General features: G+C 51.2%; 2 protein-coding genes across 7 annotated transcripts in view; one reads left to right on the forward strand and one right to left on the reverse strand.

The window, feature by feature from the left end:
* GRK4 (G protein-coupled receptor kinase 4) overlaps window positions 1–7,631 on the reverse strand; it is an 83,895-nt gene extending 76,264 nt beyond the window's left edge. For 2 of the 6 annotated variants that reach the window (XM_082464380.1, XM_082464378.1), the window contains exon 1: window positions 6,993–7,630. In XM_082464380.1, coding sequence (XP_082320506.1) covers window positions 6,993–7,044 — 52 coding nt within the window. In that variant the 5' untranslated portion in view covers window positions 7,045–7,630. Of the gene's footprint in view, window positions 1–6,992 lie in introns of all 6 variants that reach the window. The other 4 variants (XR_014264463.1, XM_082464381.1, XM_082464379.1 and 1 more) reach the window with 4 other exon arrangements.
* A 104-nt stretch (window positions 7,632–7,735) lies between these two features.
* Window positions 7,736–27,771, forward strand: NOP14 (NOP14 nucleolar protein). Its single transcript, XM_082464340.1, has 18 exons — window positions 7,736–7,982; window positions 10,360–10,494; window positions 10,993–11,134; window positions 14,298–14,440; window positions 15,305–15,439; window positions 16,158–16,280; window positions 17,063–17,194; window positions 17,938–18,196; window positions 19,020–19,150; window positions 19,727–19,812; window positions 20,699–20,834; window positions 22,053–22,154; window positions 22,689–22,842; window positions 24,286–24,445; window positions 26,369–26,516; window positions 27,028–27,146; window positions 27,291–27,446; window positions 27,649–27,771. Exons 1-18 carry the CDS (start codon window positions 7,788–7,790, stop codon window positions 27,746–27,748), a joined length of 2,556 nt encoding a protein of 851 aa, XP_082320466.1. The 5' UTR covers window positions 7,736–7,787; the 3' UTR covers window positions 27,749–27,771.
* Window positions 27,772–27,994: the final 223 nt, after the last annotated feature.

Here is a 27,994-nt window from a genome sequence, read left to right on the forward strand (position 1 = left end):
ATAATAAAAAGAACCATTCCCTTCTTCCAAAGAGAGGAAAAGGCACCAAACCCAGGCAATTTCACAAGCAAGTTTTACCAATCCTTTAAGGTACAGAGAGTCACTATCTAATGAATTTTTTTTTCCTTTAAAAACAAAACTTTTACCAGATATAATTTGCACAATAATGTGCACTACTCTTAAGGCTATTTCTTGATGAGCTTTTACAAATGTATATATGCACACAGTTACCACCTGGATCAATAAACAGAACATCCTCGTTGTCCCCCAAAGCTCCCTCTTGCCTCTTTCATGTCACACCCCCCTTCTCGGAAGCAATCATGACTCCCATTCAGATGGCCGCGGATTAATTTCACTTCATGCTCATGAAATCATTGAGGACTGTATTGAATAGTTTCTTCTGATTTTCCCCTCAACATAAGGCTCTTCAGATTTGCCCAGGCTGTTGCATGTGTCAGTAGTTAACTCTTTTCTATTGCAGTGTAGTATTATACTGTTTCATTACTTGTTGATTCATTCTCTTACTGAGAACACTTGGGCTGTTCCCAGTTTGAGACTATTAGGAATAAAGCTGGTATAAACTAGACTTTTTGTGGACGTATGTACGAATTTCACCTGGGTATATCCTGAAGGGGAATCACTGGGTCAGAGCATAGGTGTGTGTGTAACTTTATTAGAAACTGCTATTTTCCTGTACCGGTTTGACCATTTTACACTCCAACAAGCAATGTGTGCGAGTTCTAGTTTCAGCTACTCGGCATCTTTGCTAACACTTGATATATTGTCAAGGAATGCAAGCAGCCTCTAGAAGCTGGAAAAGGCAAGAAAATGGATGGATTCTCCCCTAGAATTTCCAGAAAGGAACACAGCCCTGCTGACACCCTGACTTTAACCTAGTGAGACCCTTTTCAGACTTCTGACCTGTTAGATAATAAAAGTTTTGTGGCAATTTGTTACAGCAGCAACAGGAAAACTAATATGGCAAGTCAGAAAATGGGAGACTTGTGCAAGGCATATTTAGTATCCAGATTATATAAAGAGCTGCTACAAATCAATGAGATACTCTCCCCTCACTGGGCAGAAGATGCAAACAAGCAATTCACAAAGAGGAAAGCTGAATCACCAGTCAATGCTAAAAGATGTTCAATCTCCCTGGTAATTAGGAAAACACAAATTAAAACAGTGTTACATGGACTGACCTGTATCCACCCCCTCCCATTCACGTGTTGAAGTGCTGATCTCCAATGTGACTGTATTTGGAGATGGGGCCTTTAGGGTAGTAATTAAGGTTAAATGAGGCCAGAGGGTTAGGACCCTAATCCCATAGGTGTCCTTGTAAGAGTAACAGTTACCAGATCTCCCCCTCTCTCCGCCAACACAGAGGAAAGGCCATGTGAGCACAAAGGAAGAGAGCCCTCACCAGAAATCAACCAGGCTGGCACCTTGGTCTTGGACTCCTGGCCTCCAGAGTTGTGGGAAAATAAATTTCTGTCATTTAAGCCACCCAGTCTGCGGTATTTTGTTATAGCAGCCCAAGCAGACTAACATAAATGGTAAGATAACATTTCATGCCTTTCAGGAACAAAAGTTTGAGAGTCTGATAACTCCAAGTGCTAGCAAGAGTGGAAAGGAAGGAAGGTGAGGGAGGGAAAACAGGAGGAAGGGAACTTACACATCAACAAGGGTAACAAAACCACACACACACACACAGAGCAACAGCACTGACCTGAAGTTTAAATCATGTAAAACAATACTCCATATTGTTACCTACAAACCTAAACAGCCAGAGTGTAGAGAGACCTTGGTTATCTCTGGGGAACAAGGGAAGGGCCTGGGATCTTGGAAAGATACAGAAAGTGTTTCAAGTATATCTGCAATGTTTTTTTCTTAAAGAAAGAAATGAAATACAGCCAAATGTTAAGATTTGTTGGGCAGTGGGCACTGGGGTGTTTGTTATATTCTTTTCTACACTTTGAACTCTTTCACAATTAAAGAAACCACATTCACATTAAATTAGGAATGTTTATCAAAACAGAAACAGATTCACAGATACTGAGAACAAACTGGTGGTTGCCAGAGTGGAGGGGGGTGCTGGGGGGATGAGTGAAATAGGTGGGGGAGATTAAGAGGTACAAATTTCCAGGTATAAAATAAATAAATCACAGGGATGTAATGTACAGCATAAGGACTATAGTCAAGAATATTTTAATATCCTTGTATGGTGACAAATGGTAACTAGGTCTATCATGGTGATCATTTTGTAATGTACAGAAATACCAAAGCACTATGTTGCATACCTAAAATTAGTAATAATACTGTAAGTCAATTATACTTCAAAAAAAAATTAGAAATGCTCTTTCCGCCATCTTTCCGTGCCACCATAACAGCGGGCACGAATGCCCCGGGTGATGTTCTCGAGAGCATCAACAATGCCGAAAATAGAGGCCAAAGCCAGGTTCTTACCAGGCTGTCCTCCAAACCCATTGTCCACTTTCCAACTGTGATGACAAAAGCATGGTTCCATTGGAGAATTTGATCACACGTGATCCCATGATCACAGAGCTGGGAAAATTGTTGTGAAGCTCTCAGGCAGGCAAACAAGTGTGGAGTGATCAGCCCAGATTTGATGTGCAACTCAAAGATCTAGAAAAACGGCCGAGTAACCTGCTCCCGTCCCGTCAGTTTGGTCCCTTTGGACTGACAACCTCAGCTGGCATCATGGTCCATGAAGCAAGACGAAAACACACAGGAAGGAAAATCCTGGGATTCTTTTTCTAGGGATGTAATACATTCATGCAAATAAAATGCCTCAATGGAAAAATATCAAAAATGTTTATCAATGTTTCAATTGTCAAAAATGAAAATACTTTTTCTTTTCTTTTTTTTTTTTTTTTGGCCACGCCGCATGGCTTGTGGGATCTTAGTTCCCCAACCAGGGATCGAACCTGTGCCCTCGGCAGTGAAAGTGCGGAGTCCTAACCACTGGACCACCAGGGAATTCCCACACTTTTTCTTTTTCATTGGAAAATATTTTGGCTCAAATTATCATTACCAGAAGAAATCAAAAATGAAAAATCTAACCTTTTTTTTTTTTAATTTTTTTATTTATTTATTTTTGGCTGCGTTGGGTCTTTGTTGCTGCACGGGCCTTCTCTAGTTGCAGTGACCGGGGGCTACTCTTCGTTGCAGTGCACGGGCTTCTCATCGCGGTGGCTTCTCTTGTTGCGTAGCATGGGCTCTAGGTGCGTGGGCTTCAGTAGTTGTAACACGTGAGCTCAGTAGTTGTGGCTCGCGGGCTCTAGAGCGCAGGCTCAGTAGTTGTGGCGCAGGGGTTTAGTTGCTCCGCGGCATGTGGGATCTTCCCAGACCAGGGCTCAAACCCATGTCCCCTGCATTGGCAGGCGGATTCTTAACCACTGCGCCACCAGGGGAGCCCTAAGCTTAACTTTTTAAGTTATAAAGATAACCAATACAAGAATTAAAAACAGTGATATAACTATATTGATAAGGGAAAAGAAGATGGAGATGGTTTAAGTGAGCTATCTCCTCATGAGGCTCAGAAAAGTCTGAATTGATCAACACCGTACTTTAGAAACGCAACAGTAATCAGGAAGATAACTAAAACAGAACCCAAGAAAAGAATCAATGTGGCTGCACCTGGGGAGTGTCTTTGTTTGGGCCACTATAATGGAATACCACAGACCGGGTGGCTTATAAGCAACAGAAATTTATTTCTCGCAGTCTAAGATCAAGGCACTTTATCAAGGCAGCTTTGGTGTCTGGTGAGGAGCTGCTTCCTGGCTCACAGACGGTGTCTTCTGTGTCTTCACGTGGCACAAGGGGCGAGGGAGCTCCCTGGGGTCTTGTTTAAAAGGGACTCGTAGCATTCAGGAGGGCTCCACCCTCATGACTTAATCACCTCCAAATACAATCACACTAGGGATTATGCTTCAATATATGAATTCTGCAGGGACACAAACATTCAGTCTATAGTAGAAGGAGTAGAATGGAGAGGGTTAGGGCTCTTTATCATAAGTCCTTCTACTCTCTGATTTTCAAAAATTATTGGTTATTTGGAAATGTTTTTTTAAACACATAGAACAGAAGCGGTGGAGCTGATTTTGTCCTTGGCTCTATGAGAGGCATTCCTACAAGACTGCACCAGGTTTAACCCACCTGAATGTGGGAGCATTGCTTTTCAAAACAACACTCAGAAAAAGAGATGTAGGTTGACAATGCAAAAGCTCAAGCACGGTGTCTCTGCCAGGAAGTGAGACTAGTTAGCACAGCAGTAAGGGGGCAGCAAAGGTAACACTGTCCTGTGTCCTCTGAACTAGGACTCTCTTTCAATTTGGTAGAGACACAGGTTTACATTCTGAAAGAAAAACACACGTGCCTGGCCTTTGGCTAACCTCGTAACTAGTTCTGGTTGACCCTGCTGTCTTTGCTAGTGATGAACATATAAACATGGGGAGGGGACCTACAGGTTGCGCTGCAGATACAATTAAACATTTAATACTGACTTAATAAGAAAGTAACACAACACTGTAAATCATCCATACTTCAATAAAAATTTTTAAAAATGAATAATAAAACAATACTGATTTAATAAAAACAATAAAAATGTTCATTCAAAAAAAAATAAAAAGCACTTAGCATTTACAAGTATGGAGCCAAATGACATCCCAAAGTTGAATACAATCTCAGGTTTTGCTCCCTATATCCAGACTGCTAGTCTAAAAAGAAAGCTTATTTTGAAACTTCAATTTCTAGTTATCACCAGTACTGAGAGACTTCCTAAGATGTGCTCTTTTTGTCCTTCAGCCAGCATTTGCAATTTGCAGAGAACAGACTGAGTGCCATTACAGCGCTGGGTTCCGGTGACACAGAAGGGGAGACCAAAGCTGCCCCTGGGGATGCCCAGTGCAGCAAGAGCTCATCCTGGGCACAGCAGTGGCTCAAGGGATGGAGCTCAAGGGATGGAGTGACCAGGCCTCCTGCAGGAATGTGGACGTTCCCCAGAAAAGACTCTGGAGCTGGAACAGGAAGGAAGAAGAAGACTGCAGGCAGAAAAGAAAAGTCTGGAGGCGTGAAGTGGTGTGACACGCTCAGCTGCTGTGGACAAGGAGAAGACAGCAGGCCAGTGGTCAGACAGGACCCTGTGGGCCATGATGAACTAAGGCATTTGTACTTGACCTGGAATGAAGCTCCAGGGCCAAATTTTAAACAGAGAACAAATCTGTGTTTTAGAAAGTGTTCTAGCAGCATTGGGAATGATAAAAGAGAAGAAGCTCTGGAAGTAGAGACCAGTTAGGAAACCACTGCCCTCAGTCAACTTACGAGGTGTCGAGAACCATCTAAGGGGGTACTGGGTGAAGACAGAGACAAAGAAATGGACAACAGAAATAATGAAGCTTAAGGATAAATGAGATTCAAGGACCTCCTGCATGTGGGGATTCAGGAAGAGAAAAGCTATGCCTTTGCAAAGTCTAAGAATGAGACAAGGAATCAGGTTCAAGGTCAATGAAATGATCACAACTGCAATGTTAAAGTGCCAGCTTTTCATCATGACTCTGGACATAACAAAATCTACAACCACAACTACTATGATTATTTACTGAGCACTTTCTAAGCGCCAAGCACTGTACCACGTTATTCCATGCAGTCCCCTTGTCAACACCATGAAGCAGGATTGTTATAAGTCCAGTTTTACAGAACAGAAGAATGAGGCATAGGAACTAGCTGGGATAACGCCCATAAAGAATTGAGCACGATGCCTGACCAAAGCAAACCCTCACTAATGGTAGCTATTCTTAACTATCAATCATTAGGCTCTGCAGCCAAACTTGAACATGCTTTATTCCCTCCGTATCAAGCCAATCCTAATCAAGACCTTTCCTCTTGAAAGGCACTTGGGATACAAACGGGAAGGGGGGGGGAGCTTAAAAAGAAAACAAAACCCCCAAGTTGGAAATAGTTGTGTTCCAGGTTAATTTCTCTCACAGAACGTTATACACTATTCTAATCACAAGATGAACCTGTTGATGCTTCTCAACAGCATCCAAGTCACCAGGAGCACCACTTGGACGACATCTGCGCCCAGGAATCCTGAAGCCCTGGGAGATGCAGCATAAAACACTTCTTCCAGGTTGTCTTAAATATACATCCTTCGGTGGGCACTTAACGCTGTTCCCAGCACAAACATGAAGCAGCTGCTCCCACACGGACTCCCTAAGAGAGAAGCAGCCGAAGAACTATGGGTGGTCTCTGCCACCCGCTCTCCCATCTCTAGGGAGCCAGGAGAGGGGACACTCGGTATTCCACAGAGAACTCTACTCCTGGGGTCTCTGAGCAGAAGGGCTGCGCCAACTGCTGCTTCTACGTTGCTATCAGGGTGAATTGTAACTAACGTGCTCAATCTATCTCTAAGTCGGGCTAAAACCCACTCCACACAGCGTAAAGTCTCAGACACCACCAAACCTCAAAACCAAGAATCGATGTTAAAGTAACAGTCTAAAAACACTAACGGAAGGGTTTCCCAGGTCAGTTTACAGGATTTTCTTCTTGGTCCTTTAAAGAGCACAAAGGCACGGTTCTTGTTTGCTGGCTTCGCTCGCTGGTCCGGCTTCCTCCCTCGGGGACAGAACACGGCTCGCCTGGTGCTGAAGCCACACTGCGACCCGAGGTTCCGGAGGAAGAGCAGGACAGGGAACAGCTCACACTAACAAGAGCCGAGCGCAGGCCACCTTCACTTGGGTCCTGAGGCGCCGAAAGGGGACGGGGCGGCTTAAGCTTTACGTGCCCAAGCTGACCACTCGCCGACTAACCAATCCTGAGAGTGAGGCTGCGCGGACCCCGGGTCCGGATTCCACAGAAAATCTGGGGTCCGCAGCAGGGTCGGGGTTCTGCTTGGGACCAGGGTTCCCCAGCAGGACTGGGGTTCCACGGGGATCAGGACTCCAGCAGGGGTCGGGGCGCCGCTGTGCACCCACCTTGGCGCGCTTTCAGCAGCATCGAGTTGGCCAAGAGGTTCTCGAGCTCCATGGACGACCGCCGCCGCCGCCCCCGCCGCCGCCGTGACCAGGCTTTGTGGACGCGAGGAGGCGAGGTGGCGGCCCGGGGCGGCGGCGGGGCGGCCTCCGCGCATCGCTCGCCCAACGCCGGGTCGGGTCCCGCACTGGGCCGCCGCTCCTCCTCGTCCTGCTGCTGCTGCTGCTGCTTCTGCCGCCGCCGCCGCCGCCACGGCCACCACCCGCGCCGCCGCTGCGTCGGACGCGGCCGGCGCCGCGACGCCTCGCCCTCGGGACCCGGGGCTGCGGCCCGGGACGGGGCGGGCCGGGTCCCCGCGGTCACCCCCGCCGCGCCGTGGCCCGGGCTGTCGGCCCCATCGCCCGGGGAGGGGCTCACTGGCCCGGGCACCACCCCCCGGCGGCGACGGCTCCGGCCAACGGCTTCCCAGACGAGGGAGCCAGAGCGCAGCGCTCCAGGGGCCCCGAGGCTGGCGCGGTACCGCGCGGGCCAGGACCGCTCCCAGAAGGCCCCGCGCGGGGCGGAAGCGGCGGGGCGCGAGCGCGGCCTGCTGGGAGTTGTAGTCGCGCAGCCTGCGGGCGGGTAAGCTGAGCGGGGGCGTGTCAGTATTTTACCCAACGTTCCTACGTCTCGCTGGCTCAGTTATCGCGAGACGGGGGCGGCATTCCTAGGCTGCTGGGCCGCGCGTGTCTCCAGAGGGTTCCTGCGCTCCGGCTGCCACCTCCTCGTCAGCGCCCTGAGGTGCGGCGCGTGTTGCCATGGGGAAGGCCAGGTCCGCCGGAGCGCGCGGGAGGGCCCCCGGGGCCCCGGCGGGCGCTCGGGGCGGCCGGGCGAGGCCCAGCGCCAACCCGTTTGAGGTGAAAGTCAACCGGCAGAAGTTCCAGGTCCTGGGCAGGAAGACGCGCCACGACGTGGGGCTGCCCGGGGTGTCGCGCGCGCGGGCCCTCCAGAAGGTGAGCGGGGCGCCGGGCCCTCCGGGGTGGGTCCCCCCGGCCCCGCCTGCCAGCCGGGACTACCCGCGGCCCTGCTCCTCGAACCCCTGCGGCACCGCGGGGCCGCCGGCAGGCTTGGGCGAGCTGCGGACTTACTTCTCGGTGCCTGTTTCCCCTTCTGTAAATCTGCCATGATGGTGGTACGTACATCCTAGGGCTGCCGGGAGGATGGGAAGCGTCCACTTAGAGTCCTCGGGACAGCGCCTGGAGCAGTGAGACGTCGTGTGTCGTGTATGCCATGTGTCAGCTGGACTGTTTTCATCTTCGTGCGTCTGCTTCCGCGTGGGCGGGGACAACATTCCCCTGCAAAACCGCCGTCCCTCCTTGGAGACCCACACACAAGTCCAACTCAGGCAGAGTTCATCACTTCCGCGCTGCCGCGGCCCCTGTGCGAACCTCTTACAACCTGCCCTCGTTGAGACTTTGAGCTCTGCTGGTTAGGGACAGGATAGGGGATTACATGGGATGCTCAGTAGATGTTTGAAGAAGGAATGTATCGCTCCTTTGAAGCGCACAACCTTGTCCCTTGCAGGGTAACTGAAATGCTGCCTTCTTGGAAAGTCTCATGGCCTCCAGCTTACTTGTGCTTACGGTTCCAGAGTATTCTGTACTTTCAAATTCAGTTCGGGTGGCATTCTCTATGCAGCTTCTGAGACATGCTCATAGGTTTGTTTAACGATATTTATTGTTACTCTGAGGAGGAGACATTAGTAAGTTAGTGAATAAATTAAAGCACAGAAAAGTCAAGTAAATTTCCCAAGGTCACACAGCTGGTAAAGGCTGGGGTTTGCACTGGGTTTGGACACCTGTGAAGCCTTTATGTGCCACTGAGCACTTACGTTTAAGCTGTGTTCTAGCAGGTGGAGAGGTAAAGATAAAGTAACACCTGGCCCTGCCTTCATGGGCTCATAATCTGTGTTCTGTGCCACAGCATGTAATCCAGTTGATCTTTTTTAATATATAAATTTATTTATTTTATTATTTTATTTTATTTGTTTATTTATTTTGGCTGAGTTGGGTCTTTGTTGCTGCACGCGGGCTTTCTCTAGTTGCGGCAAGCGGGGGCTACTCTTCGTTGCGGTGCGTGGGCTTCTCATTGCAGTGGCTTCTGTTGTTGCGGAGCACGGGCTCTAGGTGTGCGGGCTTCAGTAGTTGTGCCATGTGAGCTCAGTAATTGTAGCTCACGGGCTCTAGAACACAGGCTCAGTAGTTGTGGCGCACCGGCTTAGTTGCTCCACGGCATGTGGGATCTTCCCGGGCCAGGGCTCGAACCCGTGTCCCCTGCGTTGGCAGGCGGATTCTTAACCATTTCACCACCAGGGAAACCCCAGTTGATCTTTGAATTGAATCAAACATCGTCCTTATTGCAAGGAGCTGGCAGTAGTCGTAGACGAGACAAACTTACAGCCGACTCCGACGCACCCCTGCATCACACACCCCAGGGCAGGCTTGCGGGGGCAGGTGTGGGGATGGGGATTGCATGGGCTCTGGAATAGACATGTTTTCCTTTACCACGTAAGCCTCAGTGTTGTCACTTCTCCCGAAGAGCCTGAGGTAGGAAGTGCCATTCTTTACCTTTCACGGGTGAGGCTGTAGGCGCTTCCCAGACTCCTCGCTGGGAGGTGGTGCAGCTGGTGGGATCCTGAGTCCTCGCTCTCGACAGCGCCCCCTGGGCACCACATGCATGTCCCTGAATGACCCAGAAGGCGCTGGGAGTGTTGGTTTGGGGCTACACGTAGATTTTACCAATAGACCGATACACAAATACAGACTCTGCAAATAACAAAGACTGACTGTATATACACATAATGGCGCGTATATAACAAGCAAAGAGAAGATAGGCAGTGCTGCTGCAGTCTGTGTCTGTAATTGATCTGACATCGCCATTGACATAAGTGGCCTCTCAGCTCATTGTTCCCTGCTTCCCTTACTCAGCTAGAACCTGAGCTCCTCTGGCTTCTTCACCTGGGTGGAGTGACCTCTGCTCTTTTTTTGGTTGTCATTTTACTTTAACGTTTGGTCTTAGGCGTGGAAGTACTAACACACACCCTAGTGAATCCCCTGGGCTCCAGACATCATCCTCTTTGCTGCCCTTGTATGGCAGCGACCCAGTTTCTTCTCGGTAATTGAGATCAGTCTTTCCAGCCAGTAGATTGGCGTTTTTTGGACTGTTTGTCTCAGTGGCCTGAGGCATAGAAAATGGCATTTTCCAGTTCCTTAGAGCCAGCATTGTGTCCCCTTGTGGAAGCACCTCCCCTTTGGGGACTAAGACTGCCAGGCCATCAGAGCTCAGAGTTGCCAGGACCGTTGAGAGATTGTTCTATGATCTGTTTTTCAGCGCACCCAGACTTTGCTAAAGGAATACAAAGAAAGGGATAAGTCCAACGTATTTAGAGATAAACGCTTTGGAGAATACAATAGCAACATAAGCCCAGAGGAGAAGATGATGAAGAGGTTTGCTCTGGAACAACAGGTATGGAAAACAGTCTTTTGATGTAGTTTTACACAGAAGTCAAATACAAGGAGAAGGCCGTTTCCACCTTGTTTGTTTATACTTTTGTGAGTACACAGTGGGTGGGTCTTCAATCGTGTATCTTGCCTGTCTAGACCAAGGGGGAAGCAGCCTCTTGCACATACCAGTTAGGTGGATAAACATCTTAACTAGAGTGCCCGGCAGTGACGCGTCCTGGGGTTCTGGACTAAACTGCTGCCTTCAGCTGCGTCGAGTGGATTGTGGAGCATTCCTGGTGGGTGGAGCTGCATGATTTCCCAGTGCCTTAGGGTGGCCCATTAATTTATTTACCTTCTGTGGGTTCTGTTTATATCCGAATCGTTGCTCAAATGACCCAGAATAATCTTAAAGCTACATTGTCACATTGCACAAAAATGGGAAAAAAAATAATTCTTTTTTTGATGTTAAATGGATGTGGAAATTTTAGGAGACTGATTTTCGTTTTTTCTATTCTGTCAGCGACAACACGAAAAAAAAAGCATCTACAACCTAAATGAAGATGAAGAACTAACTCATTACGGCCAGTCTTTGGCAGACATTGAAAAGCATAACGACATTGTCGATAGTGACAGCGACGCCGAGGACCGAGGAGTGCTGTCGGGTGAGGCCTGGGATCAGGGGCAGTCTGCTTAGCACTGACGTTCTCTCTGCCCTGCTTGGACACCTAGAGGATGCAGGTGTAGATCTTCAAGAAGGTGTATATGTAGATAAGGTAGACAGACAGCCTTCTGTCTGTCTATCACAGAAAGCACTTCAGTATCCCTCCTCTTGTTTGAACTTCACCCCAGCTCATTTTACCCATGAGCTCAGAGAAACAATATGATTTCTCCAACCCGTGAGTCAGAGTTGTGGGTAAAACCCACCTCACTGACCCCTAGGACAGCTCTTCTGTACTAACCCACAGTGCTTTGCTACCACTGTTATCAGTTCTGACCCAATGTGTGTACTAACAGTGTTTACTTAGTTCTTTTAGTCTTTGTTTACTCTGGAACTGCTTATGACAGTTTTGTGGGGGAAGTAACATTGAGCTTCTTCTTTTTAATTTCTTTTTTTAAATTTATTTATTTACTTATTTCATTTTTGGCTGCATTGGGTCTTCGTTGCTGCACACAGGCTTTCTCTAGTTGCAGCGAGCAGGGGCTACTCTTTTGTTGCAGTGCACAGGCTTCTCATTGAGGTGGCTTCTCTTGTTACAGAGCATGGGCTCTAGGCGTGTGGGCTCAGTAGTTGTGGCTCGCGGGCTCTAGAGCACAGGCTTAGTTGCTCCTCGGCATGTGGGATCTTCCTGGACCAGGGCTCAAACCTGTGTCCCCTGCATTGGCAGGCGGATTCTTAACCACTGGGCCACCAGGGAAGTCCTGAGCTTCTTATTTATAGATAACGAAGCGGATTAAATTGTGGCATTAGTTAACACTGATATACAACTGAACTGAGTTAGGACTCGGTTCAGGTCTGATCATCTTGGGCCATTCTATAAAGTTGGGGTCATGTCGTAAGTTCGCATCCTTATAAGTTAGAATATCCTCTATTCAGCATCTTCAGAACAAAGCTGCACAAAACTAAAACTGACTCAGCGGTTTTTCTGGTGTGTGGAAAGCCAAGCCGTTAAGCCCATGCCTGCCTTTTGGTCTGGGTGATGGGGGGGCAGAAGGCCTAGGAATTAGGGTGGCCTGTGGTTCTGTCCACAGCACCGGGAGGTAGACCACGACTCTGCTGAGGCTTCGTTGTTGAGGAGGGAACATAGTTCATCTTGAGGGCCTTTCTCTTTGCACTTTCCGTTGTTCAGGACTTTCTGTGCACGCCTCGCTTTAAACATGTTCACCTTCACTGTGACTGAAGGGGACTGCCGTGGCACCTTCACGTTCGGCGGCCTGGTCATTCATCACAAGGTGTCGGCCTCGGCCTCGTTGGTACGATAGGCTGTGACGGTTGGCTGACGAGAGGAGAAGTTGGATTCCGCTTCTGCCAGGTGTTGGGTCCTGGGGACTCAACTGTTTATTTCAGGTTTCCTATCCTCCTCTGATCTTTAGTATGAGCTCATCAGAATCCAGGTAACTTGCACATTTCCAGGTAACCTCTTACATTTGAAAATAAATATATTTGCTGTACCTTTTAAAATGGATCATTAGGAAACATCCTATTTTGTTCAACTACATAATTTATATGTTCTCCTGGATTAGGAGAATTTCATCTTAAAAATCAACCGTAATTTTCTAATTAAATCCTATCATCAATATAAGCACACTGACGGATTTTTTTTTTTTTCTTTTCTCCAAGAATCCTTTTTGGAATCTTTTATATAAGACCACCTCGTTAGTTAATGTTTTGTAAATTTTTATTTTCAGAAAATGTTGTAAACAATCTTGAATTAGTAGAATGCTAAATGATAGTGTTTTCTAATATGCTGACCTTTGCAGGAAGCAGAGGAATCACTCATTCACTGATCCGTTTATTCAACAAATGCTGGTTTATGTGCCAGTCAGTGCCCTTGGTTCTGGGGAAATAGCAGTGAGTAAAACCGACCTGCAGCTCAGTTTTCTGGGGAGACCCAGACAATAAACTAAATAATCACTAAATCCCGCAGGCCAGTCGGAAGTAGAAGTGCTGTGGGGGAAATGAAGTCAGGGCGGTCTGGGACACGCCAGGTAGTCCTGATTAGGGTCACGAAGGAGGTGGCGGTCGTGCAGGCCTCTGGTGGTGTCACGGTCTGGGACCAGCCAGGAGCCTGGTAACTGGAGGGGGCGATGGTACAGACAGGTGGGCCGGGCCCCCAGGGCCACGGGAACGATTTTGGCTTTTACTCAGGAACGGGAGCCGGAGGGACTTGAGTGGGGAAGGACAGAGTTGGCTAGGGCAGGCCAAGAGGTCTTCCTGAAATTCTCTCGTAGGCGTGGGAGGTGGAGAGGAAGCAGGATGAGCAGGGGGGTTTGGGGTACCTGTCAGACAGCCCAGGGGAGGCATCAGGAGGGCAGTGGGGGCCCGAGTCCGCAGAGAGCCTTCCCTGGAGGAGGGAGCTGTTGCCCAGAGGAGCGAGCGTTGGCCTTTAAATCGGGCCAGAGTCCACTGCAGGGGGAGTGAAGGAGGCATGATGGGGGTGGCGGAGCGCAGGCGCGGAGAGCTCAGCGCAGATGGCGGGGTGTGGGCCTGACGGGGTTAGAGGGCTACAGGCAGGAGCTGTTTCTCTTACTGGATGAGATCTGAAGTCAGTTGCTTAGCATCTAAGCCTCTGTTTTCTCTTCCAAGAAATTGGATTTTTTAAAAGTTTCTTTCTATTCCAAAATCGATGAGTCCCAGTGTTTTGTTTCTGTCTTCTTCCCTGGTAGCTCGGGCAGCCTAGGAATCAGTGACTCTAGTTGCTGGCTCCGCCCCCTGCCCCCAGGACTTTCTGTGAGACACAGGGAGGGTGTGAAGTGGCCCTGGTCCTGGCACGCCCTCTTATGACTCAGGTGCCAGCTAGTTTGCGGCGTTTGCGCATCTTCCGTGAGGCGTTAACACATTGGAAAAAAGGTTCTTGGTGTTTCCAGTCACTTGGATCATAGCCGTTTGGTCTTTTTATGCCTCTGGGTTTTCTCGGAGGGGCTCATCTTGGGGCGTTTGTGTTGCTGTGCCTGTAGTCTCACCGGCCGTTGTGGGTGAGAGTTTTCTCTTAAACATGGAGTCCCCTCTCAGGACCGTGCTTGGAGAAACGTTGGCAGAGCGACTGCAAAACCCACTTTGCAGCCGGGCCTGGCTTCACAGAGGGGTTTTCTGCTCTTTGTCTGCAGCCGAGTTGACGGCGGCCCATTTTGGAGGAGGTGGCGGGCTGCTTCACAAGAAGACCTCTCAACAGCAAGGCGAGGAGGGGGAACAGCCAAAGTCACGCAGAGAGCTGATTGAGGAGCTCATCGCCAAGTCAAAGCAGGAGAAGGTGCGTCCGTTAACGTTCTCGATGTGGAGCAGCACCGTCCTGAGACACGCTGCTAACGCGTTTCAGGTTTTTTCTCCCTGTGCATTTTTAGGCTGTATTTATTAATATTTTCTATGGATTTAATAAAAGCATTCACTTTGAATAGGAATACAAAATGCATTTTAAATTTCATCAAGCATGTACTTCCTTTTTTTTTTTTTTTAATTTTATTTATTTATTTATTTATTTTTGGCTGCGTTGGGCCTTTGCTGCTGCGCGTGGGCTTTCTCTAGTTGCGGCGAGCGGGGGCTACTCTTCGTTGCGGTGCGCGGGCTTCTCGTTGCGGAAGCTTCTCTTGTTACGGAGCACGGGCTCTGGGCGCATGGGCTTTAGTAGTTGTGGCACGCGGGCTCAGTAGTTGTGGCACGCGGGCTCTAGAGCGCAGGCTCAGTAGTTGTGGCGCACGGGCTTAGTTGCTCCGTGGCATGTGGGATCTTCCCAGACCAGGGCTCGAACCCACGTCCCCTGCATTGGCAGGCGGATTCTTAACCACCGCGCTACCAGGGAAGCCCCAAGCATGTACTTCTGATGGTTTCTTGTGGTTTTGGTTTTGGGGTTTTGGTTTTGGGGGAGGGTTGGTTTTAGTGTTTTGGCACGTATCAAGAGTCACAAAACATCACTGCTTTTGCTAACGGCAAACTGCTCAGAGCATCTAGGAGAGCAGTTTTACAGCAGGAAATTCGTTCTGCGTGATGGGATCCTGAGATGCTAATTTCTCGTGGTCTCTTTTCCTGTTGTCATGTCAGGCTGAGCGGGTGTCCAGTGGGGCCTGGACACCTGCTGGAGGCCGGCAGTAATGGGGTGCATTCTGTTCTTTTTCCCCAGAGGGAGAGACAGTCTCAACGAGAAGACGCCCTTGAACTCACAGAGAAGCTAGACCAAGACTGGAAAGAAATCCAGACTCTCCTGGCCCGTAAAACACCCAAGTCCGAGAGCAGAGGTGGAAAGGAGAAACCCAAGGTGGGGTCAGCACCTCACAGTCAGCCCGGGCTCACGACCATTGACCCAGCCTTCCTCTGCAGAAGAGGGGGAGCCAGGCATCTGTTCTCCCTTTGAGAACTTAAGTTTTCTGTTAAACTTTTATATTGAGGTATCTGACGTGTGTTACATCAAGGTGGAAATAGAAGTAACTAAAAGTTACTTCACTATCTACTCCAGAATAATGAAAGTAAAGAAAATGGTTGTTTCTTGCTGTGAGAAGACTTGGTATGTGTACTGATATATACGTTTACTTATTTTTCCTTCTGGACAATATTTGGTTCCTACCACATTGCTTTTAGTCTAAATTGTTAGAAAAGGTACATTCGTTTGAGTTGCTGGTTTCTAGAAAATACTCGGATTTCACCAGATTACCTTGCCCTGTGGCCGTCTGCACATCTGTGAGTCGATCTTACTGTTGCTTCCCCCAAAATCCCATTTGGGGGGCTTAATGCCTAGATGAGCAAGGTTTAGTTTTCTTAAAGCAGATATACTTTGAGAATTTTCGAGGAGCAAATAGTTGTATATGACCTAAAGGCATCCTCGAGACTGATTAGAACAGGCCTCTCTCACACAAGAAGAAAAGGCTTAGGATGTGGTTTAGCTTCTTCCGTAAGGATGTCCAGCCACCACTGGGATGTGCAGGAAGCTAGTTATGCAGGTCTTTCCTTTAAAAAAAAATGTCTTCTTTCTGCCCTAGCCTGACGCATACGACATGATGGTTCGTGAGCTCGGCTTTGAAATGAAAGCACAGCCCTCTAACAGGATGAAAACGGAGGAGGAGTTGGCCCAGGAGGAGAAGGAGCGGCTGGAGGGCCTGGAGGTGTTTGGGGTCGGGGGGCAGGGGGGCGGGGGCAGTGCCGCTCTGGGAAGCAGCTACGACCACAAAGACCCTTTCCACTTTGTTTTGTTCGATGGGCTGAAGGTGTGCTGTGTTTTACCAGTGGAATCTTTTTAGCCTCTAAACAAGCTTATGTTTGTTTTACTATATTTTTAACTATAAAAGGAAAAAAAATACAGATAATACCCAATATAACAAACTAAAAATGACTTTCTTTCTAATCCCTTTACCTCAGAACAGCTGCTAGTGATATAGTGCACTACCTTCTCACCTTTCTTCTCTTAAAGGTTTTTAAAATTTCCTTACGTTACAAAACAAAAATGAAGTAGAGGCATACTGTCATGCATCTGGCCTTGTCAGTACCCCCCTCGTGGGCCGTCTCCTGTGGCCATTGCATGGTTCAGTGGGACAAAGTAGCTGAGCTGCTTGCTAAATGGCATGCAGACCTCAGTGTAAAGTGTCCTGTTCCTCTTCTGGGGCCTGGTGGTGAGTGAAGCTGACGGTTGGCCACTATCATTTGGCCAGAAAGCCCTCAGGGTAACAGCTTTTCCTTCCTTGTGACTGGAACATATTTCTGCCGCAGTATTTTTATTTTTGTTAAATAAATCTTCCACACGATGCTTGCCAAGGGTTTGCATGTCTGATTGAAGACTGAAAGCAGAAGGCAGGCCTGAAGCAGCTGCGACGGCTGAGGGAACCTGGAGCGTGCGTCCCTGCCACATGCTCACAGCACAGCAGACAGCTTTTCTCTCTTGCCTGCTCAGGCTGAAAGACTCCGGAGGATGCTTGGAAAGGAGGAGGATGAACACATTAAGAGACCAAAACACACGTCGGCGGATGACTTAAGTGATGGCTTCGTACTAGACAAAGATGACAGGCGTTTGCTTTCTTACAAAGTAAGATGTTTGCTTTCGTTTCCTTTTTTTTTTTTTAATTTAAAGGAACACATTTCCTGGTTTTTCACTTGATAGGTTTACCACAGATGGAAATTGTGAGTCTTTTTAGAAACAGTTTCTCTGTGGCTCTTTCTAAAGCTGGTAAGGTTTTTCAGTCCCAAGCCCCATTAGCTCTCTACCCCTCTCCCCTTTCAGAGCCTCGGCCCCGCTTGGGGCAGGAAGACAGGAGGGGGCCCGGGGTCTCGAGCAGAAAGGGTTCCAAGACGGGGAACTGGGTGCTCGCAAAACACTGGGGTATCTGGGGGAGTTGTCAGGGGTCACCCTCCGGTGTTGAGGTCCCACCACCTCCGCGTGCAGCCCACATGCCAGGAAGCCCCCAGTGACCCAGCTGCTGCCCAGCCCCACGAGCAGCAGGGCTGCCAGGCGCTCAGAGCAGCCGGAGCCCATCCGCTGGGGCACCTTCCGCATCCTGCTCCCCGGCAGAGACAAGCCCTGCCCAGGGTCCTGGCGGCAGGGCGTGGGGACTGCGGTTCCCAGGCCTTCAGCCCCGTGACGTGTAGCAGCTCCGAAGGAGGTGGGAGAGAGGCCCCACGCCCGTGGACAGTGCAGCACCGGGCCGCGTGTTCCTGGCAGACAAGTTGCATAAAGCGTCTGTGCGTGCACAGCCCTCAGACACGGTCACAGGCTGTGCCAGCTGCTGTCCCTGAGGAGTGATGCCCCTGGTTCCCGCGTTCTGTTCCCAGGATGGGAAGATGAATGTCGAGGAAGAGCCAAGCGGGGAAGCCAGTAGCAGTGAGAGCGAAGAGGAAGAGGGTAAAGGCTCGAGCGCGGGGGACCCAGAGGAGAGCGATGGCCCGGACGGCCCCTCGGGCCTGGAGTCTGATGTGGAGAGCAAGGACGGGAGCGAGAGGACCCAGGAGGAGCGGCGTCCGAATCCTGGGGAGCGGTCGACAGCTGATGACCGGGAGGCTGCCAGGGCCGAGCTGCCCTATACGTTCGCAGGTAGGCAGACAACTGGGGAGTGGCCGCAGTGACCTGGTGGCGTCTGCCTGACGGGCTGCGTCATGGAGTGGGACAGGGTGCGGGCCTGGACACACGGGCACAGCCCGTCTGTGCTGTCCTGGCTGGCAGACAGGAACGGTCATCCTTCTCCGTGACGCCCCTGGGATCTGACCCGAGTGCTGCTCTGGGCAGCACGTCAGCCTCTGCTGTGTGACTGCAGCAGTCCTGCAGGCCGCCGGCAGGGGTCCCTGCCGCTTGACAAGTCGGCCCGCTGTGGGCCAGGGTGGCCGCGGAGCCGGGCTCAGGCCTCGTGACGTGGCACGCAGCACACGGTGGGCTGCTCTGACCCACGTGCTCCAGTCCGCAGGCCTGGGCTGTCCTGCAACTTGAGGGTGTTTCCAGAGCGGTTGAACCAGCGGGTGGAGCCGGCTGCTGTGCTCGCGGGGCTCCTTCCAGCTTCCAGCCTGTTCTGAACGGTCCCAGCGGCCCCCCCGCCCGTGCACTGTCCCCTCCGCCCTCCCCGTGTCGGGCATTGGCGGGATTCTGCCTGGAGGGGAGCTTGGGGTCATTTCTTTGTCGAGGCTGGTTGCAGGCAGCCCAGTTTCCTCGAGCCTCACCCTTGGCAGGCACGCGGGCACACGTTAGAAGCAGTGTGGTAATTACACAAAATGAGTGTTTCCATAAAATAGGCGGAAGTATTTCTTTGGGTGAAGTAAAAGGAGTTCTATGACTTAATTTGTGATCAGTTTTTATCTCCGTTACCAGAAATGTAATTCTCATTTTACAAGTTAAGCGTGCAGTGTGTTTTGTATTTTTTTGATAGCTCCCAAATCCTACGAGGAATTGAAGTCTTTATTATCGGGAAGATCGATGGAAGAGCAGCTTTTGGTTGTGGAGAGAATTCAGAAATGCAACCATCCAAGTCTCGCAGTGGGAAACAAAGCAAAACTAGAAGTACGCTGGAGTCGTTTGTTTACAGTGTTGGGAGTGTCGGGGAAGAGCCCTGGTCTGTGTGGGCGTTGTAACCGTGAAGCTGGTGGTCCCGAAGTGCACCCCGTGCTTACAGCCACGAGATTTCACGGTGGGGTGCGGGTCGGGGGGCAGAGAGCCAGGCCTGGACGTGTGTCAGCTCCAGGGCCCACGGCAGGCCCAGGAGGAGGCCGCGCTGTTGACCTCAGTTTACACTGAGTCCACCTCGCGCACCCGTCACACAGCAAAGCCAGGCTTTGGGGAAAGAGGTAACTAGGGATGTGCCTCGTCCTCTTTGCGTAAAGGCCGCACGTTTACCGAACGAGGCGCCGGGCCGGGCGCACTCCTGGTCCAGGACTGAGGTGTCGCCTGCCGGCCGAGGCAGCACACACCCGGACCCTGTGCTCTTCGCTCCTGTGGCTGCCTTGGGTCATAGGCCCCCATGGCTGGCCCTGAGGCCCTCGCCCCACCCGGTGCGGGGGCACAGCGGGCAGGGCGTCCTGTGCCGCGGCTCCATTCTGGGCTCAGCCCTGAGCTCTGGCCCCAACCCTGTTCCTGCAGAAACTGTTTGGCTTCCTTTTGGAATACGTTGGAGATTTGGCTACAAGTGATCCACCAGACCTCGGCGGAATCGATAAATTGGTTGTGTAAGTGAAAACGGGGTGCGTTATCTGGAACGTGGGGCTGAGTTGAACAAATCTTGTGCCTTTTAGTAAAGTCATAAAATAACTTCAGAGTTATTAAGGCAGCCTTACAAATGGGCCCACAGCTCGCACAGCTGCGGTGATTTCTCTACGCCATCCTGCTCCTAAGTCATGTTGACGCGACGCTCCCGTCGCCCTAGAGATGGGACCTGTTTTTAACTGCAAACGAATCGACTTTAAGACAGTAGGGCCCCTTCAGGTTTATTTATATTTGATGGCTAATTTTCTGTTTCATTCGCCCGCCTGCTGCTGTCCTGCGCGGGGGCTCGGGCCGGGCTCTGCGCCAGGCCCCGTGAGAGCAGAGCGGCACGGTGGCTCCTGGCCCCGTGGTGGCTGGAGCGGGGCGCAGCGGGCAGGGTGCTGAGTTGGGAGGGTCTGCGAGAGCAGGTGCCTGGTGGTACCCTCGGGCTGGCCACCTGCACACCCCTCTGCCCCGTGCCAGCCTCTGCCCCCAGGAGTGCTTGGGAAGCACCACTGGGTTCAGGACTGTCAGCCACGTCTGGCCCTTAGAATATGCTTCCCATGTTGTTACTTGTATAAACAGAGCTACTTCTGCCACCGCTACTGAAAAGTTATGACCAGGTTCTTAGCAAATAGCAAAAATGAATATAGGTTATTATAAAACACTATTAGGAAAACTACCTGGATCACTGAGACGGCCAGCCAGGTGTCAGTAAGAGGAAAAGTGCATTCATCCAGGGGCTTCCAGCTCTAGCTCAGTTGGCAGGTGACTTCACAGGAAGATAATAAACGTGGGTGGTTTGAGGGGGTTTTCTATGTTTTTGTTACCTACAGACATTCTCCCCTGACTTATGTCTCTGATTAACAGGCAGTTGTATAACCTTTGCCAGATGTTTCCTGAAGCTGCAAGCAGCGCCGTGAAATTTGTCCTCCGAGATGCCATGCACGACATGGAAGGAATGGTTGAGACCACAGGCCGGGCGGCCTTCCCGGGCCTGGACGTGGTAAGCCGTGGGCGTGTCTCATCCAGCCGTTGACCTGCGGCCACCAGCCGTCCAGTGTGCTGCCATGGCACGGAGGGGCTGGGGGCTTCGAGAGGGTGGTCTGCCCCAGAGCCTCCACAGCCATCCGGAGGGCACACTGGGCCAGGCCTGGGAGGACTGCTGACCTGTTAACAACTAGCTAACGTGTGCTCAGGAGCAAAGTTCCTGGTTTGATTTCTACGTGAACGGTGCCGTGTTTAGTCTTGATGGCAAACCCGGGGTGTATTTTCCTGAGGACCTGAACCTGTGGGCTGGTTGCTCCACCTGCTTGTGCACAGCGACCTCTGACCTCTCTGAGGTTTCTGACCATTTGACGACAGCCGTGGGCTGTGTCGTCAGCTCTGGTCACTGAAGAAATACCGTTCAGTCCGTTCCATTTTCTGGTCTTCATGTTGAAATGAACTAACGGCGACTGGCAGGAACGTAAAAGTCCGGCTTTATGTTGATGGGTCAGTACACTCCTCAGGAAGGCACCTGAGCCAGTGTCCGCGGCCTCGGCCCCTTTCTCTGTGTGACCTGGGGTAGGTGGGTGCCCGAGCTGTGGCCGAGGGTATCCAGCCTGCCTCCCCGGAGCCTGTCCCCGGCGAGGAGTGGCAGGGAGGCCAGTGGGGTTGGCAGGCTGCCCAGGCTTCAGTCCTGGGCTGCATGGGCCTGGCCTCTCTCCCGGCTGTAGGCGGTAGTGATGGCTCAGTGGTACCTGTCCCATAGGCTGGCGTGAGGATGCATGAGATGATGTTGTTACTGAACCAAATTGGGGTCCACCCTTGCCCAGCGCGCAGCAAAGCCAACCGACTGACACCGGGTTGTGGGGAAGGAAAGTACCACGTTTACTGCAGGCACCCGTCAAGGAGCACAGGCAGCTTGTGCTCAGAAGACACGGACTCCCTGATGGCCTTCAGGGGAGGGGTTTTAAAGGCAACATAAAGGGTGAGGGTCACAGGGTGTGATCGGCTCGTGGACTTTCTTCTGAGTGGTTGGTGCTGAGGTGACAGGGTGATGTTTCCGGGATCTCAGTATCAGCCATTTGGTTCCCACACGTCTGGGGTCTAGTGCTCGTGGGCAGCCTGCGGTCACCATCCTCGGTGGGTGGTGGTCTTAGTTTCTGCAGAACAGCTCAAAGATATGCGTCAGGTTGTGTGTTTCCCTTCTTTAACCCGTGTGATGGCGCTTTCTTTCCAGCTAATTTACTTGAAAATTGCTGGGATATTGTTTCCAACCTCTGACTTCTGGCATCCGGTGGTCACGCCTGCACTGTTGTGTCTGAGCCAGCTGCTAACCAAGGTACGTCAGGACCTCCCCATCAGAGCCAGCCCTCCTTGGGGCTGAGCAGGGCCGTGGAGACTGACCCTCCTTGGGGCTGAGCGGGGCCGTGGAGACTGACCCTCCTTGGGGCAGGAGTAAGAAAGGCTCATCAACAAGGCTTGCGTAGCAGCTCCTTCCCAGAGCTCCCGGACGAGGTGGCAGAGGGCGTGACCCCAGAAAGCGCATGAAGGCATCGTGTCTGATCTGGGGTTCTGTTCCCCTTTTGGCTTTAAAAGTCCAAAAAGCTCCGTTTTCCTTGAGGGGGCGTATGATCGGTGCCCACTTGCTGTGGTAATTATCAGTGTTCCACTCCGGAAGGGTGGGACCTTACGATCACAGAGCTCTTTGCCTGATTGCATCTCGCGCCTCAATCCTGCCTTGCGGGGCGGTGCTCCCCTCCGTGCAGAGGAAGGTCGGGGCCTGCGGCCCCCCTGCGGAAGCCAGGCTGTCTGCCTGGCGCAGTGTTCTGAACGTTGTTCCCAAGTGGACGCTGTGCCCTGTGTTCTTTGCCAGTGTCCCGTCCAGTCCCTCCAAGATGTGGTGAAGGGGCTCTTCGTGTGCTGCGTGTTCCTGGACTACGTGTCCCTGTCCCAGAGGTTCATACCTGAGCTTATCAATTTTCTTGTTGGGATTCTTTACATCGCAACTCCCAACAAGCAGAGCCAAGGTGAGTTGATTCGAGGCAGTGTTCTCAAATATATGATACTTGAGAAATTTTAAGACTTTTAATAGTAATTGGTATTCATTGTAGAAAGCTTAGGATATGGGAAAGTTAGAAAGAAGGCAGAAAAATCTCAAGTCTATCATCCAGAGTAGCACCTTTTTTCCCTCTGTGTGGATGTATGTATATACCCGCATTTTGAAAAAAAATCAGGATCCCACTTTATCTGTCCAGCACAGTAGCCCGTTTCCATGTGTGGGGAGTCTGAGCTTAGTGTAAAGTACCCCCCAGATGGCAAGATTAACTACCAGAAATATATAAAATACTGCGGTTTACCATATTGACTGTGTGTTGAAATAATATTTGGGGGGGGGAGAGTAAACAAAATACATCCATTAAGATTGACCTTTACGTTTTTACTCGTTTTATGTGGCAGCAAGAACACTTTAACTTGCGTAGCTCACAGTGTATCTCTAGGTGGCAGCACCGCTCCTGTAGTTCCTACGACGTTCTCAGTGTTGGAAGGAGCTCGTGGACAGCAGTATTCTGAGAGGGTTTCAGCAGTGGTTGCTCTTCTGAACCATCACACCCTCCCCTCCCTTCCCCCACACAGGATGCTGACACGCCTCCCCACGCTTCCGCCCACTCGCGGCTCCCTCGCCCTCCAGGAGCTGCCCACCTTTGTCCCCTCGCTCCTCCGTGTCCAGAGGGTCTGCTTTCCCGGCCTCCTTTTTCCTTCCCTGCCCTTCTGCTTTCCCCTCGTAACCTCACATGGACACTTGCCTGCGTGTGGCTCTTGCCCCTGATTTCACTGAGCCCCACGCTGTGGGCTCCTCTCTGCCAGCCGTGGGGTGGGCACGGGGGGGCATCCTCACCCCAGCGAGACGTCAGGGTGGCTGCAGTGCCGGGGGAGGGGCCCCGGTGGAGGGCACTGGACGCTGGAGTCGGGAGTGGCCAGCGGACTGGCTGTCGCCCGTACGCCCCCCTCCCTCTGCCCAGCCACCGCCCACCCTGCCGTGCCTGGACCGCACCTGGCCTGGTGCCCTCCCCGGCAGTCCCTTCCGTCTGCTTCGACTGCTCCTCTGATGACGACGGGGTTAAGTCCTGCTCGCTCCCCGGGTCTCTGGAGCAGGCCTTCTCTGGCCTGGTGAACTCTGCACCCTGCCCCACCCCCCCAGCTCTCCTGACAAACCCACCTCACCCTCCTCTGCTTTTCCTTTGTCCGTCGTTTCTTACTGATATTCAGTCTAGTCTGCCCACGGGGGCAGGGGCCTGGTCTGTGCTTGGACTTGGCCCAAGCACCCCTGTCAAAGCCGTCGCTTGTCTCTGGTGGTAAACACAGCGCATGTTTGTTAAAATAAACTTCCAAAGGCTTCATCCTGCAGAGCCTGCCCTGCGAGCCCGGTAGCCTCGGAGGCTGACTCTGTCCCTGTCCCACTTGGAATCCAGGTTACACTCTGGTGCACCCTTTCAGAGCACTTGGGAAGAACTCAGAGTTGCTCCTGGTTTCTGACGAGGAGGCCACGGCCACGTGGCACAGGAGAAGCCTCCCCCTCCAGTGGGCAGGAGGACTGAAAGCCCAGACTGAGACAGAGGCCAACCACACCAGGTACGTGCAGGCACGGGGCTCTGGGCTGCGGCGCCACTTAGTCCTCAGAGAGGCCAGGCTGGGAGCCAGACGTGACCCAGCACCCAGCCTTGAAGATGCACCCACATTATCTCTGTTCACAGATGAAATGATTTTATATGTAGAAAATCCTAAAGGTTCCACACAAGAGCTGATAAATGAATTCAGCAAAGTAGCAGGATACAGAGTCAACGTACTAAAGTCAGTTGTATTTCTGCACACAAACAACAGTCTGAAAGGAAATTGCAAAAACAATTCCATCTACAATAGCATCAAAAGGAATAAAATTACTTAAGAATTAGCTTATCCAGGGAGGTGGAAGACTAGTACAATGAAAACTACAAAACATTGAGGGAAGTAATTAACAGACGTAAATGAATGGAAACCCATCTGTGTTCCTGGACTGGGAGACACAGTCACCTCCAAATACCACCACGTTAGGGGTTAGGTGTCAACAAGGGAATGTTGTGGGGTCACATCATTCGGTCTGTAGTAGTAGAAGTAGAATGAGGAGGGGGCTAGGACTTTTTCTTGTAAGTCCTTCCATTCTCTGATTTTTAAAAAAATTATGGTTATTTGAATTTTTTTTGTTGAAATTTATGTATTGTGTTAAAATGCAGATAACATTTACCATCTTAACCATTTTTAAACGTATGGTTCGGTGGCATCTTAAGTACATTTACACTGTTATGGAACCATCACCACCCTCCATCTCCAGAACTTACTCATCTTCCCAAACTGAAACTCTGTCCCCATTAAAGACTAATCCCATGCCACACCCCAAGCCCCACCGTCCTCCTCTCTGTCTGTGGATTTGACTCCTCTGCTGCATCTCATATAAGTGGAATCACACAGGATTTGTCCTTTTGTGACTTGTTTTATTTCACTGAGTGTAGTGTCCTCAAGGTTCATCCACGTTTAGCAGGTGTCAGAATTTCCTTCCTTTTTGAGGTTGAATCATACTCCATTGTATGGATGGACCACATTTTGTTGATTCATTCATCCATCCGTGGACACTTGGGTTGCTCCCACTTTTTGGTTATTCTGAATAAGGCTGCTATGGACATGGGGGTACAAGTATCTATTCCAGTTTCTCCTTTCAGTTCTTTTGGGTTTATACCTAGAGACGGAATTGCTGGGTCAGATGATAGTTTTATTTCTAATTTTTTAAGGAACCTCCATGCTGTTTTCCACCACAGCTGTACCATTTTACATTTCCACCAACAGCGTATGAGGGTTCCAGTTTCTTCACATCCTTGTCAACGCTTGGTAATTTCTGGATTTGTGATGGTAGCCATCCTCATGGGTATGAGGTGGTGTCTCATGAGTTTGACTTGATTTCCCCGATCATTAGTAATGAGCATCTTTTCATGTGCTTACTGTCCATTCATAATCTTTGGAGAAATGTCTGTTCACATCCTCATGGCCACTTTTTTCCATGAAAAAATAACTTTCCCAGAATGTGTGTTATTTTCAAGGTATATCTGCTTGATATTGGAAATAGTTTTAGTAATTTAAAAACTACAACGGGGTTTATTTAAGATGAGGGCTCCAGCCATTGTAGTGAGTCAGTTTTCTTGGGTTTCTCCCATGTATATGTGTTACTGAACTTTGATTTTCTTGTTTAAAAAAACAAAACAAAACACCGAGTACTCTTTCCAAGTTGTTGCTGCATTTCCCGCAACGTTCTTTCCTATTCAGGGAAGCAGGATGTTTTCTTTAACTCCTGATCCCATCAGCCACCAGTGGCCGCAGCCGTTGCCCAGGGCAGATGTTTGACCTCAGGGTCCTGCGGCCCAGGACCGCAGTGGAAGGTTTTCATCTTTGCCAAGATGATGGGCTTTGTTGGTGACTGGGAGGGGCCCTTCCTTCCTGTGGCCCTGAGGCCGGGTGTCACCCCTGCAGGCTGTCCTGCCTGGCTGTGTGTCTGGCTCTGGTGCGGCGCTGTGTGACCGCCTATGGCACCCTGCCCTCCTTCCACGACATCGTGCGGCCCCTGCGAGCCCTCCTGATGGAGCACCTGGCTGCCCGCAGCTGCCCGCCCGAGCTCCAGGTGAGGCCTCCCCTGGCACGGCCGTGTCCCGGAGTGGGGGCAGGTTGGTGGGCGTTTCTGTCACGGGTGTTCCAGCGCTGGGAATCAAGGCCGGCCGCCCCTATCAGCCTGGGCAGCGGCTCCAGGCCCCGCGCCCCTCCCCGGTCACTCGGGTTCTGAGGATGGTCCCACTGCCCTGCACCAGGCAACAGGAAGCCGTGGAGGGCGCCTGCCTTTTGGCCTGGGGGCTCCCGTGTACAAATGGGCTGGTCCCCATCGTGTACTCCCCACGTTCCTCTGGGAGAGAACATTCTGTTCTGTTGCTCGATGGGTCTGTGCGTCTGAAGTCCCGCCAGGCCAGACGCCATGAGGACGCTGCAGGAAGGTGGAAGCTTCATGAGAGCCGGGCCTTCTGGGCACAGTGGCTCTGCACCTGCCGCCGCGGGGCCTAGGGGAAGGGGCGGCCCGGAGGGAGGAGCTCCAGAGGCCGCGGTGGGCAGGCCCAGCGGTGTCAGCTTTTCTCACGTGTCAGGAGCTGAGTCGGAGCATTTTGACGGAAATGGAAAAGCAGCCGAAGTACTATCGGCCGCTGGTCTGTGAGAAGAGCAAGCCGGTGCCACTGAAACTGTTCACCCCCCGGCTGGTCAAAGTGTGAGTACGGAGGCCCCCCCAGCACCCCAGCCCCAGAGGGGCCTGGGGAGTCGGGGGCTGTGGCTGGGGGCAGCCTTGACCGGAGGCCTGGCAGGCTCTGGGTGCGCAGACCCTGCGTCCTCAAGGCCGGCTTTGTACCTTCAGCCTCGAGTTTGGGAAGAAGCAGGGCTGCACAAAGGAGGAGCAGGAAAGGAAGAGGCTGATCCACAAGCACAAGCGAGAATTTAAAGGTGCCGTCCGGGAGATCCGCAAGGACAACCAGTTCCTGGCTCGGATGCAGCTCTCAGAGATCATGGAACGGTGAGGGGCGACGGGGTCTGGCAGGCGCCGGTGTGGGTGCTGGGCCGGGGGGAGGGCGGGCCGCTCCCCTCGCTTGTCCTCCATCTGTCCTGGGCGGAGTTGCAGGCCCCGCGCGGACGTGAACTGCTATTGGGTCAGATAGGAAAAAGGGCAAGATGTCCTCCAAAAAGTATCCAAAAATGGGCTTTTTTTTTTTATAAAGGGATGCGGAAAGAAAACGAAAAGTGAAGCAGCTTTTTAACAGCCTGGCCACACAGGAAGGTGAATGGAAGGCTCTGAAGAGGAAGAAGTTCAAAAAATAAATTATGTTTTATAAATCAGACAAGGAGATGCTATCTAACGAATGCCATGAGGGATGCTGGAACGTCAGAGTTTTTTTCCTGTACTTCGCTTCATGTTAAAACGCCTCTCCTGACATACTGCACTTTGGGAACAGGGCCAGGCCTCCGTGGGAGCTACATGCCGATAAACTGTAAATGACCTCTCTTCGTCACTTCCAGACAGTCCTCAGTTAATCACAAGGCTCAGGACTGATGGGATTCAGGCTA

The sequence above is a fragment of the Balaenoptera physalus genome (genome assembly GCF_965194825.1).
Source record: "Balaenoptera physalus genome assembly, chromosome: 5".
Taxonomy (NCBI): Eukaryota; Metazoa; Chordata; class Mammalia; order Artiodactyla; family Balaenopteridae; genus Balaenoptera; species Balaenoptera physalus.

Excerpts from the sequence above, each read along its gene's own strand:
- NOP14 (XM_082464340.1), top strand. The coding sequence starts at position 7,788 with ATGGGGAAGGCCAGGTCCGCCGGAGCGCGCGGGAGGGCCCCCGGGGCC. Across the intron at positions 7,983-10,359 it reads GCGCGCGGGCCCTCCAGAAG|CGCACCCAGACTTTGCTAAA; the intron begins GTGAGCGGGGCG and ends TCTGTTTTTCAG. Across the intron at positions 18,197-19,019 it reads GCTGCCCTATACGTTCGCAG|CTCCCAAATCCTACGAGGAA; the intron begins GTAGGCAGACAA and ends TTTTTTTGATAG.